The sequence below is a fragment of the Peromyscus eremicus genome, chromosome 12 (assembly GCF_949786415.1).
Source record: "Peromyscus eremicus chromosome 12, PerEre_H2_v1, whole genome shotgun sequence".
In the NCBI taxonomy this organism is placed as follows: Eukaryota; Metazoa; Chordata; class Mammalia; order Rodentia; family Cricetidae; genus Peromyscus; species Peromyscus eremicus.
The window spans coordinates 45725662-45742427 of NC_081428.1; the positions used below are offsets into that span (position 1 = coordinate 45725662).

Below are 16766 nucleotides of genomic sequence, written 5' to 3' on the forward strand. Positions count from 1 at the left end.
AGTTCCAGGAGAGGCTCCAAAACAACACAGAGAAACCCTGTCTCAAAAAAACCAAAAACAAACAAACAAAAATTTTATGTTACATTTTTTCCCAATAGATTATTAGGGATCTCAATAGATCCCAAATAGATTATTATAATATAAAAACTTATAAATTTTAAATAATCAATAATGATTGGTACTAATAGCCATAGGACACTTTTCTATATTTAATTTTTAATCAAATATTTATATAACACCAACTACCAAACAGTGTTCTAAGTGATGGACATATGTCAGTGAACAATATAGAATCCCTGCCCTCTTAGAACTTATATTCTGGCGGATGAGGACAGTCATTATGTCAAGTAGGAAGTCTATGTGAAGGGAAAAGTAGTACAGAAGGACATTGAGGGGGTGGGTTAACAGTGTCCAGACACCATGTTATCTGAGGAGTGTCTTAACTTAACCACCATAGCTCCTTGGCTAACCGTCATCCCCAAGCCTCCGTGGAGTGAATAAAGTGCTCCAGGAAGACAGAACAGGTAGTCTACGACTCGAGGTTAGGCATGTTCCTGGAGTTTAAAGTATCTCATAGAGGTCTGTGTTGCTAAAGCAGACTGAGAGAGGCAACAGGTAGAGAACACCAGAGATGACAGAAGAACAACCATAGTATTGCATCAGTTGTGGATTTTGTTGAGTATAAATATGACCTAGGCTCGTGATTAAAGATGATTCAGTGAGGTAGAAGTCATACTAAGGATCATGTCTAATAGGCACCATGGACAGTCCAGCTATCTTTTGATCTTGAGACTTACTCTGACAATTTCACATTGCTTTTCTGCTTGGCAGGGCCTCTCAAAACAGCAGAGTGCTGACCTTTCCCAACCAAGAAGCATGTTGGACATTCAGACATGTCCAACTTCCCTCAGGACAGCTATGAATATGGCTTGATGCAAAATGATAAGCTTACTTAAATCGCTAAAAAAGATTTTGTGGGATAATATATTTTGTATCTAGACTGCACAGTTCTTGAACACAACCTTGGAAAAGAAGTCACTATTGTGTCAAAAGATTGGATGCATCTGCAAGGTAACCCCCAGGCATTATTCCCACCCCCTAGAATCTTTTCATGCCCACTGGTCTCTGGGTACTTATCCTTTCAGCTGTACCTCGTGAGTCTCTTGGGTTACTCACAGGGGAGGCAGCACGTCTACTCACCGCTCTCACTCTGAAATTTCGTCTTCTGTGCTGTCAGGTCATTTGCTAACTGAGTCACCTCATTCAGTTTTGTGTTTGCTTCATTCAAGCGCCTTTCAGCCACACTGCAGACTCTCTCAGCATTTGCCTGTGCATTGCAAAAGAAGGGTTAGTCTTGGCAGAAAAAGTCCACAATAAATTAGCTGCATTGGGAGGGCGGTGATGCTTTGCTTTGGAACCTGTATGAGTTCTTCTGCTTCTGGGGTAAAGGCCACTTGCCAGCACTAGGAAAATGTATCTTTTAAAGTAAGCAAGCACAACAAATCCCAAGGTTAGTACCTTGAAAAGAAAAAGGCAAAGCTTTTCAGACTCAAATCCCACTCCCTGGCTTTTAGGAGCCTCTCTAGAATTCTACAGTCTTTTGAGAAGGAAGCATGTCAAATAACAATGTAGTGCCAGATATAATCATTTCATGATACTATATTAAATATTTAGCTTTCCCTTCCCACTGAAATATGTCTCCTGGGGGTAAATTGTCTACTTGATACCAGATCTATGGTGCCTAGAATAAAGTTTAAATATAGTAGAGGGGGAAAAATAAGAAAAAATATGGATAGGGAAGGGAAGGGTGTAGAAAGAAATCTAGAAGGATGAGCAGGGTTAACAGGAGAAAGTAGACAGATCAGACAGCTTCAGTATCTTAGTATGAAACCTGCCTAAGAAACTTCATTACCTGGTCAAGAGGGTTGAGGCTCAAGACAATCCTGCTAACATTTCAGTTTCAAACTTTAACTTCTCTGAATTGGCTTTTCATGCTTACTGAAAGGGATAGATTAGTTTTCCTACTTCTCCCTGATTTAAGCAACCAGTCTAATCACCAGGTTCTTGTCACACTCTGGAAACTCATGCAAGTAATTTGGCTCTCAAGGTCCTCAGAGAGGGATAAATGCAAGATTGGAGATGGTGACTATCTAAGAATTAATTGTAGTTTGCTTTCTCCCTATTTATGTGAACAAAAATGATAAATTACATTGGTGTGCTCTGTGGTTCTATGGCTTTTGTGAAACTCATCTATAAGTAATTTTCAGGTGCCTTCTTCTATCTTCCCTACTGATGACAGTAATAGTAAAATAACTACAACAGAAGTTAATTAATACTTTCCTAGGCTCTTTAGAATATGTGTTGAATTTCGATTTCTGAAGAAAAAAAAACCATAAACGCATTATCTCTCTAAAGAGAGGAGACTATAGAAATTAAATAAGGAAATGAGAGATCATACACTCTGGTTTTTGAGGAAACACTGAGAACTTGTGAAATGGTGAAAGATGGTGGTGAATCTGATCATTGCAATGCTAGCTTAATTGTTATAAAACACTAATGGTCAAGATCAGGCAAATTTAGAGGCAGTACAGGATAAGACCAGCGGGAAACTTTGGGGCCATTTCTAGTTGGAGTGTGTGCTGTGTTGAAGATTGTTGTATTGGAGCTCTCTTTAAACTTATGCAAGTAAGTATTCTAAACTTCCCACAATCAATTACTAACTTTACCTTCTTACATCCCCAAATGAATACCTGATATACAATGGGCACTTAATAAATGCCTACAACGTTCAAATTATTGTAGACTTTAGTAAGAGTTTGGCTGATGTAGAGACTGAAGTCATACTCAAACTTTCCTCATAAAATACAACCCAAGTATTTGTTTTATCACTTGGATAGGATATCACCCTAAGGTTAGCAAAGAAGAAGGAGAACCAATTCCAGCGCATATCTGTTGGGAGGCTAATACCATGAAGTTCCAGCTTATGGATGCTCTACAGTGCACATAGGCTTTTTGGTAGTTGAGAAGCCAAACCTGGTAGAGAATCAATGACCAGATTGTCATACAATACCACCAGGATAATGGTGGCCATAGCGTCAATGTTAACTGCCAGGTGTGCTTAATTAATTAACAAACACTCTACACACAATGAAAGAAAGATGCAACCATGATCAATGTAGCCATTTTCAGGTCACCCACAATTGCAAACCATATCTTCAAGGTTGAATATGCTTGGTCACATATCCGAAAATGATTTTGACAATTACAGTTGGCACATTTGTTTCTTTCTTCACACTATTCCTCAGAAGTCTAAGGTGACTTAGTTTTCTAAAACAAAACAGTATCCCAGAGACTTATCCTGATCACATTCAGAGAGACAGAAAGAATCAGATTTGGGATTTGAACTGAAATTGCCTGTCTGCCAGTGAAGAAAAAATATGAAAGAAAACACAAAAATATTAAATTCTTAGATATCTATCACATGAAGAAGTGGTCATGAAGGACATGTTAAAGATTAAATGATAGATGCACTGGTTGACACACACTGTCTGAGTCCTGGGTCTCTTAAAAGACTGATAAATGTATTACTATGTTATATTACTATATAAACTATCTTTCTTTTAAATCTCTGATGAGAAATGACTCCAACCTATGGGTTTTTTGGATAATGTCTCTGCTTACAAATGAAGAACCAGGGAAAACTGGGTGCCAGGGACAGGGATGCCAAAGGAAGCACCTGCTTCAGGAGGAGGCGGTGGGTTTGGATTTATATATGCTGATTTGCAGAAAGTAAGATATTACTGAGCTTGCTTTTTAGAAGCTCATAGAGGGTTGTAAAATGCACTAATGTTCATAGTTTGGGTATACTGTGTTACATATACATATCTATTTGAAAAGAATGAAAGGTGATGGGTACCTATAATGCTTCTCACTGGTAAAAAGCAAGAAAATGAGCCACAGAGTGCCAGGATTTTAGGAGACACCCATGTGACGAGAGCTTGCTGAGCTGTAGATACTTACAGGTTATCAACCTACCTGGGGAGACAGAAAAGCAATGTTTCCTTTAGGCATAGCTTTACATGGTGTGTATCTACAAGAAGTGCTAGCAACTGGCATGGTATTTTTAATTAATAAAGCACTTTATAATCAGGATTTGCAATAGATCATATGGATATTTATTTACAAGTTGCCTATACAGGAATATAGCTTGCAAAAGAATTGCAACTTCAAAAGAATTTCAATTTAAGCCTAAAGATAAATAACTAATTTTGATATGAGAGATGAGGAAGTTAATGGAATGCACATCCATCTTAATTCCCCTTGTTAAGAAGACTAAATATGACGTATCCCCCCCCAAAAAAAAACCAATTATGATAATTCCTATCACTTCTAAATTGCCCTGGAGCTCTTTATCAGAATACTTTTCATTTAAAAATGCTTTAACTCCCATTGAGCACTGACAGTTTTACCAATATAACTTGGGAAATGATTAAAATTATGCCTTTAAGAATGAGCACAATTTAATTTTTGTGTGTGTGTGTGTGTGTACATAGGCACACTGAGCACACATAGGCACACACAACTGCCACAGAACTCATGTGGAAGTCAGAAGATGACTTGTTGGATTCAGTTCTCTTCTTCCAGTAAGTGGGCCCCAGAGATAGAACTTGGGTCCTCAGGGTTGGCAGCAAGCACCTTTACCTACGAAGCCATTTTTCAGTCCACAGAACCAATTTATATTATCAAAATTATATGAAGCACAAAAGAATGTGATCATATACACACATGCCTATATTAGGAGACAAGGCCAATCTCTGCTGTCTAAATGCGGCACTGAGGGCAAAAGGCAGATACTAATGCCAGCCACTGCATGGATTGCACAAAGCACTGTAAGCATGAACACAATAAGATATAGTTTCTGCTGTAGAGAAGCTTTTCTCTAAGAAAAGTTAAAAGATGATGAAATGCAACAGTCCGAGAGATATCCCAAAAGTGCTACAAGAACTCTAGAACGGGTAAAATTTTAATACAGAAAAAACAACTTGAATATTCCAGAGAAGAGAATTAGCATAGAAAAAAACTGATGGTTGCCAGGGTGTAGTGGCACACAACTTTAATCCCAGTAGCTGGGAGGCTGAGGCAGGTGAATTTTTGTGAGTTCAAGGCCAGCCTGGTCTACATAGTGAATTAGTGAGTTTCGGGCTAGACAAAGTTACATGATGAGATTCTGTCTCAAAAAAACAAACAAAAAGTGAATGAACAAATGAAAAAAGGACAGGAAAGAAAGGAAGGCAGGAGGGAAGGAAGGAAGGAAGAGAGAGAGAGAAAAAGAGAAAAAGAAAGCGAGCTGATGGGGAAGTGGATATTTAGTGAAAGACAAACATTTTAATTTGAATGGAAATGAAATAAAGTAACGGAATCTAGAACTGGCAGCAACAGAGGCTGAACCTTACAATAGGTCCTAGATTATCTTGAAAGCAGGCATTTGAAATTCAAAACTCCATAAATTCATACTTTAGAAAAGTATTATATCGGTATTGTATTGGATGGGTTGGAATAATGAAAGGTTAGAAACAAAAACGATAATTTAGGAACCCAAAAGAGTCCAGTTGCAAAGTGATAAGAGACCAACCAGAGAGGAGAAAGCAGGAAGACAGTGAGGAACTGACCAATAAGAAATTGGAAAGCAAAGAACAGACAAAGAAGCATGTGTTTGAGGCTTAGAGCCTGGCTGGTTGGAAGAACAGGTGCCAGGGGTAGAAATGCACAAAAGGAATAGCCTGCTGCAGGTGAACGTGGTGGGTTTGCTTTCACATGTGCCGACTTGTGGACAGTGAGGCCACTACTGATCTCTGAGAGAACAACTTAAGGGAACACTTTCAGCAAAGTCTGGGGAAGTAAAGACAGGTCGCAGGGATGAAAAGAAAGAGCAGAGATGAACTACATAGAGACTTTGGGGGTGGGGGCTAACATAGATGCTTTATTGCAATTTGAGTTTTCAAAATAATTATTTAATTTTTCAGCAGTTTCCAAAGATGAACAAAAAAAATTCTTTTGTTTACATATTTGCCAGTTTTCAGTAACCTTCTGTGCTCATGAATTTAAGCATATTTCACTGTTTAACCAGTTGAATAGCTATTGTATCAACCTCATCTGCTGCTCCATCTAGCACAAGACCAGAATGTGAAAACCTCAAGTGCCAAGAAGTTTAAAGAAAAGGCCAATGTTGCTCGGTGGACTTCAAGACTCACTGCCCAGGGATATTCTAAGTGTCTACTGCCTGCATGCCAATGCTTTTCTTTCCTGCCAACCCATATGTGGCTCAAACCAACAATATAACAGACACTCTTTGATGATATCCATACACTGTTAACTACATAGGTCCAGAAAGTACAAGAAGTATGAAGATGTAGTTATATCCACCTTAAATTTAAAATATGTTTTGAAGAGCTTGGGAGTTCAGACAGAACTACAGAGGGTCTGCTGCAGCTGCAAATTTCAATTCTCCACTATTGTGATGCCCAGGAGAATCACTGGGCAGGGCAGCCACCATGACTTCAGACCTGTTGCAATTTCAAAGCCCTTCTGAGATACAGAGTTTTTTCAGGCTACCCTGGGCAACTTGATAAGAGCCTGTCTCAAAATTTAGAAAATGCCAAGGTGTCTGGGGCTATAACTCAGCAGTAGAGTACTTGCATAGCATGTGAAAGACAAGGTTCAATCCCTGTAATAATGCACAGGAAAACCTTGCCCCTTCCATTAGCCAACGTTTCCAGTTATCATTCAGAATTTTCTTTGCCTTCCCCTCCCCTGCTACTTCTGTGTTCAGATGCCTCTAAGGAAGGCTTGGAAATGTCTACCTTTGCTCTGGCCATCTGGTCGACACGGGTCAGGAGGTCATCCACTTGTAACTGCAGCTCACTCTTTTCTTGTTCTAGCACCTGCCTGACCTGCTGTAAATGTTCTACCTGGCCTTCAAGCTCAGCCAGGTTCTCTGCATGTCTCTTTTTCAAAGAGATAGAGGTTGCCTCAAAGTGTCTCGTAGTCTCCTCCATGTCATGGCGAAGCTTCTGAAATCTTGCTTCCTGTTGCTTGGTTACCTCCATCTGAGCCAAACTGGTGCCCCCTGCCTCTTCTAGCCTCTCCTTCAAATCTTCTAAGTCTTGGGTGAGGTCAGCTTTCTCTCTTTCCACCTTGGCTCTAGTGGTCCTTTCATTTTCCAGTTCCTCTTTCAAATTTAGTATTTGAGCCTGGAAGAATAAATAATTTTGACTTTTAATAATTACTTATGACATATTTCTATATGCAACAAGGTTGTTACATTTATTTTGTCTCAACTTAAAAAACAAATGTGACATTTTTTTCTTTCCTCTTTTATAACTAAAGGAAATTCAACACCAAGAAATTAAGCAATTTTTCGCCAAAGCCGTACCAAGAAGCATAATTATAATTTTCAATTCTTCCAGGTCCCCAGCCCTGCATTATAGGCAATATCATTAAATTATACAAGGAGGGAGATTCTTAATAAAGAGCACCCCCGTTTTTTAAAAAAGGACCTCTTTCAAATGCCAAGAACAATTTACATAGGGAGCTGACAAAAATATGGCATAGTGAATTATATCTGCAATATCTTTCTGAAATTTGTTAACCCTCTTAATAATTATAGACTCTGCAAAACTGACAGTAGAATCAACACCCATTCAAGCAACTTGCCCTCCAGGAACAACATCTATCAACCCTACCCATGTGGCAAGCCAAGTTGGTTAATTGGTCTCTTAGTCCTCAGATTCCAAGTAGTAGATTTGCAGTGGTGAATTAGAATTGGTGGAGGAATGGGAACTACTGAGGTGAACAGTCATCTGGGATGCCATTACAGACAGGGGTATTAGCCAAAGTGTTGACAGAACACTTGGAGCTCCAGATGCTCCAGTGCAGCGGTAAAAAGTGCTGGAAACCTTCACAGAGTCACCATATTCAGTGCAGCAAGAGTGGCAATATTCACTAACACCTTAAGTAAATAGGCACAGGTTAGGAGAGACGGGAAGAAAAGCAAAGACTATTTACAAAATGTTTTCCTTTACATCAAATAAATTGGCTTAGAGAAAGCTATTTCTCTAGATCACGCCAGCTAAGCAGTCCACCAGTTTTGTATACAAGGTATCCCAGGGCAAGTGCTTCTAAAATGTAATTTCTACCCACAAGCAAATGTGGTCCCTGACAACTAGTTACTGAATCTGAAATATTTATCTCCAATAATACTGTGCTTGGCTCAAAATCCTCAGAAGCGTGTCTTCATAAATAATTTTTAGAGAATCGTTAAGGCACACACAAAATTTTTTTTGGATAAGTTGGGAGTTTCATTTTCTTTTGGGAAAAGTCAACTATCATTTGAAGATGTACCTAGAAAGTATAATGTTTGGTTATTAATGTTGTTTCTGAAAAGAAAGCATGTTCACAAGAAATGAGACTGGTTTTCTTTGTTTTTTCTTTATTAAGAAATTTTTTATTCATTTTATATACCAACCACAAATTCCCCCTCTCTTCCCTCCTCATGCCTCACTCCACAGCCTTCCTCTCCCAACCCACCCCTTATTCCCTTCTCTGAAAAGGTAAGGGCTCCCATGGGGAGTTAGCAAACCCTGGTACATTCAGTTGAGGCAGGTCCAAGCCCCTCCCCCTGCATCAAGGCTGTGCAAGGCATCCTACCATAGGTAGTGGGTGCCAAAAAGCCAGCTCATTAACTAGGGATGGATCCTGATCCTACTGCCAGGGGGTCCCTTAAGCAGATCAAGCTACACAACTGTGTCACTTATGCAGAGGGCCTGAGACTGGTTTTCTTATTAGGCTTAAAATATCCCAGAAGATAAGCACTAAAAGGAGGCATTATTAAGATGTTAATGTGACATAAAAAATCTATACAAATATATATGCAACACCATGTATGCATATGTGTATAGCCATAACAGTACTTTTAATTGTCTTATAACATGGTGATGTGGTGTAAAATAACCACTTAGTCTGAAATTTCCAAATTGCTATCCATTATCAAATAAAGAATGCTTTGGGTTTATGAATAGCTATAGAATCTACTGAATTTTAAATTAATTGCTTTCTAACCATAAAAGTTAAACACTAAACTAATGACACAGCAGGTCATGTACTGTTCTTCCCACATAAACATATCGTTGAATTTAATCATTTGAGCTCAAAGCTGCCAAGATTAATGTGTTAAAAATTATGTGCTCAAGATTTAGCACAAGGACTAGTCCACAGCAAAAGTTCAAAGAACAAGCTACTTGTTATTATTCTTGTGAGAAAGAAATTTAAAATTAAGAGGTAATTATCCCTCCAGGGTCACACATTTGTGGGAGGCCATTTACCTTCTTAACTGCTGCTCTTTACTCCCTCTGTCTACAGCTGGCTGAGGGTACCAGTTATGGGAGTGCCAACCACTATTCATGGATCTAAACACTGGCACACAGAATTGTCTGATAAGTGGGTACCTGAAGGTCTTTCATCATCTTCTGAAGCTGAGATACCAAGTTCTTCTCACTCTCCACTTTTGAATTCATCTGACTCATTTCAAATTCTTTCCTGTTTAGGAAAATGTGACAAAGATAATCTGTCCAAATAATAACACACATTTAAATACTTTAAAATTATAGAATAGCATATGAATTCTTACTGTAATATAACCATTACATCTACCTCTGATTTGAATATTATATAATCCCTGGTCTCTTTCTTCAAATCATGATCACATATTTGGTGTGTGTCCTTCTAAACTCTTTCCTAAGTACTCATAAATGTGTGTGTATGTGTGTGTGTGTGTGTGTGTGTGTGTGTGTGTGTGTGTGTACAAAATAGTAGGGATATTTTAATTTTCTTTACTGTAGAATCTATCATATTACAGGAATTTGTATGTATAGATTAATATAACTTAACTTGACCCATATAATAATATAAGGGACATGCTTATACATGGTCTCACACAGAGCTTACTTTACAATCAGCCTGTAACATGTATTCAGTTGAACTCTGGCCTACAGCCTGCAAAAGCATGGAGTATTATCTTCACTTTGCCAAACTGACATAATTTTCAACACTGACTGTGAAGGGAACCCTGTCAGCATTTTCTAACATACTGTTCCCTTGCATTCTTAAGATGACCACAGACACATGCCAAGTGTAATAAGTTAGGAATATACAATCAACAATCACCAAGAACATGCTCAAGGCCAACACATGCATGCAAGCAAAGCCACTTGACTGCTTTATAAACTGTGGACCCCAACTTTGATATGTTCTCAGTTTTGACCTTGTATTTGGATCTTACTTTTGCTCCACTTATTCGGTAGAATCTAAATCTTTAAGTGTTATTTTAAAAAAAAAATCTGGTAAACAGAAGACAAAAGATACAAACCATTAAAACATATGTCACCAACCAGCAGAACTAGACAGAAAGCCATCTTCCGGTCAGTTCCATAGGGTATAAAGAATCCAGGGGAACTGATGGAAATTTTCCATAATTTTTATCATTTCATGTAGTTATGACTTTATTTTAGGAATCAGTGTTTACATAGTCTACATAAATACTACTGCAGCTGTATCTGACAAGGAAAACAATATTACTTAGTGATCGTAGAGCTCTCCAGGCTTCATATCACAGTCAGGCTTTCACTGTGTTCGTATCACCGTTGGTCTCATCCCAAGTCAAAGAAGTAGGACACTTTTTGTAGACTCAGATTTGCATAATTCACCTCTCCTCTGTTACTGCTTCCAAAATTTTCACCTTCTAGGTGGATGCTTTCTGCTATATTCTCTAGATTGTGTCTTTATTTTTCCAGCTGTGTGATAGAGCCCATTGTATTGAAATATCCCTTTCCCAAGCTTCTAGTCACCATCTTGGGTCTTGAAATATCTGGCTCTGGTCTAGAAACCTGATGCTAAATGAAACAAGAACACTGATTCTCCCAGTGTTAAGATTTTCCCAGAATCCCTTGACATTGGGAAGGTGCTTACTTCCTCAGCTGCTCGGCCAGCTGCCACTTGCTGCTCTCCAGGTTCTCGGCATCCTCCTGGTTCTTCTTTAACTCACCCTCTAACTTGAGCTTCTCCCTCTCACACTTCATTCTGGCTTTCCTCTCCCGTTCAAGGGCACCGTCCAACTGAAAAAAAAAAAGGAAGCCTGCTTATCCAAATAAAAGTCAGAGTTTGTATCTTACTAAAGGTGCTTACATTAACCACTTTCAGGAAAAAGAAAAGTCTGGGAACAAATTCTGTAAATGGTGCATAGCAGCATTTTAGGGCCCACAGCAGGGCTGAGCAGGTAAAGGTACTTGCTGACAAGTCTGCAGACCTGAGTTTGATCCCAGGATCCATGTGCTGGAAGGAAAGAATCAACTTCCATTAAGTTACAATCTGAACTCTACAAGTGCACCGTGAATGAAATGTACACCACCACCACTCATAAACCAAATAAATCAAACATTAAACATCATTTTTACAGTTTAAAGAGTTAAATAAATATTATATGCATCAGTAGGTTACCAAAACAAATCTAGAAATCAATGATGGGTGAAAGTTTTACAGGTTATAAATGATAAGATCTGTCTTAGAGTGGCAACCAATAGCAAGTGGCCAGTTGTCCATTTCATTACTTCCTGGAAAAAGTAGCTCACTTCTTCACCTGGCAGCTCGTTTCCTGGGTGGATAAGTCCCATTTACTCATGGGTGTTTCTTTAAAACACAAGTGTTCTGCTTTCTAGAACTACAGTATGTAATCAGTCTATATAATCATCCATGAATATCCACAACCTACCTGGGACTCACATGGCATGATGTTTTGCCCCTGCCCACTGCCTTTTAAACTCCCCACCTTCCTCTAGTCCATAACACTTGTTATATTCTGATATTGTACAAAACTACTCAGAGCATTCCAACTGTCTCTGAGTTCATGTTGATAACAGTGATAGAGAAATTGGTTTAGTAGGAAGCTAGGAGACAATTAAAATACTACCCTCTGTTTATTGGTAGCCTCACTTTTTAACAATCTCCCATAACTAGTAAAATATATGAAATTCAAGTTGTTTAAAGGGATATTTCTCAAAGGTATGTATAAAAACTAGAATTAGATGAACTACAGATGTTATAAAAATAGAGGCACATGTCCCCTAGAATATGATGAAATTCCAAAGCAATAGCATTAGGAGGTAGGTCCCTTTGGAGTACATAGGTCAAGAGGACAGAGCTCTCATAGAAAAAAAATCCAAGTATAGGTCCTCTTAGCTGCCACCATGTAAGGATAAGACAATAAGATGTCACTTCTGAACAACAGTGTGTCTTCACCAGATGCTGTGTCTGCCTGTTTTGATTGAGGAGTTTCTAGTCTCCAGAACTGTGGAAAGTTAATCTCTGTTGTTGAGAAGCCTAAAGTCCATGCAGGTTTACTAGAGCAACTGAAATGGATGAGGTCACCAAAGAGTGTGCATGTGTTTGTTCATGTGCACACACAAACACCTGTCATGTCTTACATTGAGGTTGTATGAGATGGGCAAACCATAGAAATAGAAAAGGGAACTAAGTAACACAGAGAGAAAAATAATAGGAGAAAAAAGTAGATGAACACAGAAACGTAAGGAAGAACCAACCAGTCAAAGATGTCACTTTTTATTATTCACTTCAATGTTGTCTCCCATTTTCCAGAGTTGTGCAAAAGCTACATGTAAGTGTTCTTATACATATTCTTACACTAATACTGTCATGGTCTTTATGAGTGTTAAGAATAAAAGACTTCTACTGGTGAAAAATAAAGTGAGTTCGCTATACTACTGAGTTTTCATGGAACTGTTAGGGTAAATTAACTAAGTAAAACTTAGAGATAGACTGTCAATGAAGTCAGACCGCCAATCAGTCAGCCCGCTGCTGCTCACCGCTTCAACTTGTTGACCCAGCTTCAGGCTTGCTTTGCTCATGTTGCTGAGTTTCTCCTCCTCTATGTGCAGATGCTCCTGGGTCTGCTGCTGGACCTCTTGCGCAGCCTTCACTGCTCTGGTAAGTTTGCTGACTTCCTCATTGAGAGAGTACACTTCCTCAGTCAGGATCCTGACCTGTGGGAAGACGCCATTAGAGCCATCACTAAAAAGTTGGGTATAACACCAAGAACCTTTCCCTTTCATAGTTCAAAATACTCATGAGGCATCTAATGTCATCAAGAGCCATTGACAAATCTCTAAATTCAATTTTTCCCACAAAAAGGGGGTCCTTAATCTACCATGGTCACTAAACCCCAATGTGCAAACTGTTTTCAGAGCTCATTACTGCATAACAACAATATCATTAGTGGTAATTTTAACTTTCATTGAGGATCTGGGTAACATGTGCTATCACATGATGCCTCAGTGTCCCCGAAAGGGTTCAAGAAGGGTTCCAGCGGACAGCACTTATGAAGGTGGAGTTGGCCATCTGTCCTACTGGGAAGCAACACAGAACCTATTGTAGGATCATCTGCCAAGTACAGTTTCATCTTGGAGATTAGCTGCTTGTCAAAGGCTTCATTCAGACTCCTCACTAGTCAATCCCCATACAGAAGCACAAATTAAAGCCCACAGCTAAAACAAAAAGCCCAGGTCTTTACCTGGAATTAAGGAGATGGCTTCAAGGTCAGACTCAGAATCACTGCTAAAGCTGAGGCTTTAGTCATATCCCAAATTACCTTTTAGCAAAGGGCATCGTGTTCATTTCCGTTCCCAAAGGGATGCTTGGAGGCCCAATGAAACCATTTTGCTCTACTAGATTTTAGGTGCAATAATAGTTTATTTGTTACATTAAAGGGGTCCCAGACTTTCAAACTAGAAGTCCGTGGAGGAAAAATATAGTTCATCAGACCCTTCACTTTTTGCTGATTCTGGCTCCCATCACTAAATGTGCAGGCCACTGTGTTATTAACAGAGCAGAATCTGTTATTCACCCAAGAATCCAGTTTTCCCAACACCACAGAATAAGTACCTTGTGCTCTGCTGCACACTTTTCCTTCTCTGACTTTGCCAAGATTGTTTCCAGGTCATAGATCTCCTTCTTCAACTCAGAACATTCATCTTCCAGTTTCCGCCCCCTGGCCGTCAGCTCAGAATTTATCTCCTCTTCTTCCTCCATCCTCCCAGACAGCTCCTTGACTCTGTCCTCCAGCTGCATCTTGGATTTAATCAGCGACTCACACTGTTCCTTGGCATTTTCCAGGGTCTCTTGTTCCTGCCATAAGAACGAGGAGAAGATTGTTGCCAACAATTGGAAGTAATTTATCAGCTGGGCGATGAGCCCGCTTAACACATAGTAAGGAGATAATTACCTGCCCTCTGCCCAGAAGTTTTACCTGCCTTTCATAGGTAGCTAAAATAGCATTTCCAGGTTCCTAACCCTGTTGTTGGAAAGGAAAGATGTTGCTTGTGTTTGGAAGAGCCTTCTATATTTTATGCCCATTTAGTAGATTAAGTGACCTCTTCTAAGGCACTTAATAGAAACCCAGTGGCCTAAGAGAATGAGCACACTTCCAAAAACTAAAAAGTGTGCCGTATATAAATCAAAGCACCTAGAAGAACTGATGTGGGCACAAAGACTGACAGCTGCTTAGAATATTATCTAATGGAGTTCCCTTGTATAATATAATATTTATAACATTGTTATAAATGCCCTAATGTATTTTGTTTAGTATAGATTTCTATAAACTGAGCTGAGCAGTACGTTTTTATGCACAGGCTGAATTTAGAACTCATAAATTTACAAGTCATTACTTTCACTATTAATTCCAACTAAAATTTTTGCTTCAATGATTCTGCCAGCAGCAAATTCCTCAAGTTATAAACATAAAACATAAGTCCTGCTTATTTTTTCCTCTCTCAGATGTACTGTCTTCAGACAACACTGTTTCCCATTGTTCCCATGGTGTATATCAAAGTGTAGATGAAAAGGCTGCTGGAAGTTTCTATGGATGCTACTAGGGGGAGAAAAGTCATCAACAGTCTTGCCCAGCTGTGACCCACTAAAAGCTACAATAATGACTGGTCTGGAAAGCTATGCCCAAATTGTACAATCGCGGCATAAATGTTATGGAAGTAACCAACCTCTAAAACTGTGAGCTAACGGAAATCATTTCTATTCATAAGTTAATTATCTCAGGTACTTCATTACAGTGAAAGTAAACCGTTATCATTACCCTCATCTTTCATCTCCAGACCTCACTCTCCGTCCTAACTGAAATGACCGTTTGGGGAATTTATTACCTACCCTTTTAAAATACTCAAGTTGTGTCAGTAAAGAAGATATAAGCAGCATAAAGATAAAACCCTAAATTCATGGGTTCTGTGCAAATCCAGTCTAAACAACTCCAGCTAAACAAACGGGGCTCAAAGGGCACACATGGAGAAAGATAAAATAGTAAACCTAAAACTTGACTGAAGAATCAAAACACGAGGTCGACTTAGAAAAAATGATCAGGACACTTAGGAAATGTCAAAGCAAGTCAAAGAAACTCCCTATATTTGAGAAATATTGAGAACATCTGGTCTTCCGACCTCAGGCTGACATTCGGAACAGCTGTTTTCTAGAGCCCACTTTGCATGTGAACAGGACCTGGACCAGTCACCCAACACTGAAGAATGAGGTCAACCTTTACTGGCTACTTCATTAAATGTGCCAGTGGAATTGGAGATGAGTCACATTGGCAACTTCATGGCAGTTTAACATGGTGGGGAGAGCTTATCTTCTGTGCCTACTCTCTCACACGGAACCATTGTTCACTTAATACTGCTGTAAGGTGAGGAAGCAGTGGATTAAAAAAGTCCTTGTCCTCTTTTACCTGTTTTGTGCTGATACTTTGTTTGTGGTCTAACAAATAAAGTTCAACTGAAGATCAGAGGGCAGAGCTAGCCACTAGAGGCCAGGCAGTGGTGGCACACACCTTTAAATCTCAGCACTTGGGAGGAGGAAGCAGGAAGATCAGGAGTTCAGGGCCAACCTGGGTTACAGGAGATTGATCCAGTCTAAAAGAGAAACAGAGCCAGGTGGTGGAGGCCTACTAAAATCCCATCTGCTGACTGGCTAATGGGTCATTGTCGGATAAGATCCAGAGCTTCAGTCATGTGTGGTGGCTTATGTCTGTAACCCCTGGACTCAGGAGTTTGTCATAGGAGGACTGCCTGCCACAAGTTCAAGGCCAACTTGTGTTACACAGCAAGTTCCAGGCCAACCTGGGCCACACAAGAAGACTCGGTCTCAAAACAATAGATCTGTATGTTCCTGGTCCCATAATAGTTTGTGATATTATACACTGAATACCCAATGGTAATTTGACACTTTTTTTCTTCTCTGCCTCTTCCTTCTTCTTGTCTTTCATGTATACGTGTGTGGTAGGTAGCTGTGTATGCATGCACACGTATGCACATGTATGTGCAGGTCAGAAGTTGATATCACATGTCTTCCTGAATGAGTCTCCGCTTTATCAATGAAGGCGGGGTCTCTAAATTGAACCCAGAGATTATTGATCAGCTAAACTATCTAGCCAGTGTGTGCCAGGGACTTCCCATCTCAGTGCTCTGAATGCTGGGGTTACTCCACTTGCCAGGCTTTTTCGTAAGTTGTGGGTATGTAAACCTCTATCCTCACAGTTTCTGAGGCAAGTGCTTTATCTACTGAGCATCTCCCCAGCTCAGTTTTATGGCTTTTTCCAAGACAGCCGGCCAATGAAATTACTTTACTCTAATGCAAGGTTT

General features: G+C 39.5%; 1 protein-coding gene across 1 annotated transcript in view; it reads right to left on the reverse strand.

The window, feature by feature from the left end:
- Myh15 (myosin heavy chain 15) overlaps positions 1-16766 on the reverse strand; it is a 125401-nt gene that overhangs the window by 44756 nt on the left and 63879 nt on the right. The window contains exons 23-28 of the mRNA XM_059277732.1: positions 14008-14250; positions 12933-13109; positions 11023-11168; positions 9504-9594; positions 6861-7250; positions 1201-1327 (exon numbers count right to left, since the gene is read on the reverse strand). Coding sequence (XP_059133715.1) covers positions 1201-1327; positions 6861-7250; positions 9504-9594; positions 11023-11168; positions 12933-13109; positions 14008-14250 — 1174 coding nt within the window. The remainder of the gene's footprint in view (positions 1-1200; positions 1328-6860; positions 7251-9503; positions 9595-11022; positions 11169-12932; positions 13110-14007; positions 14251-16766) is intronic.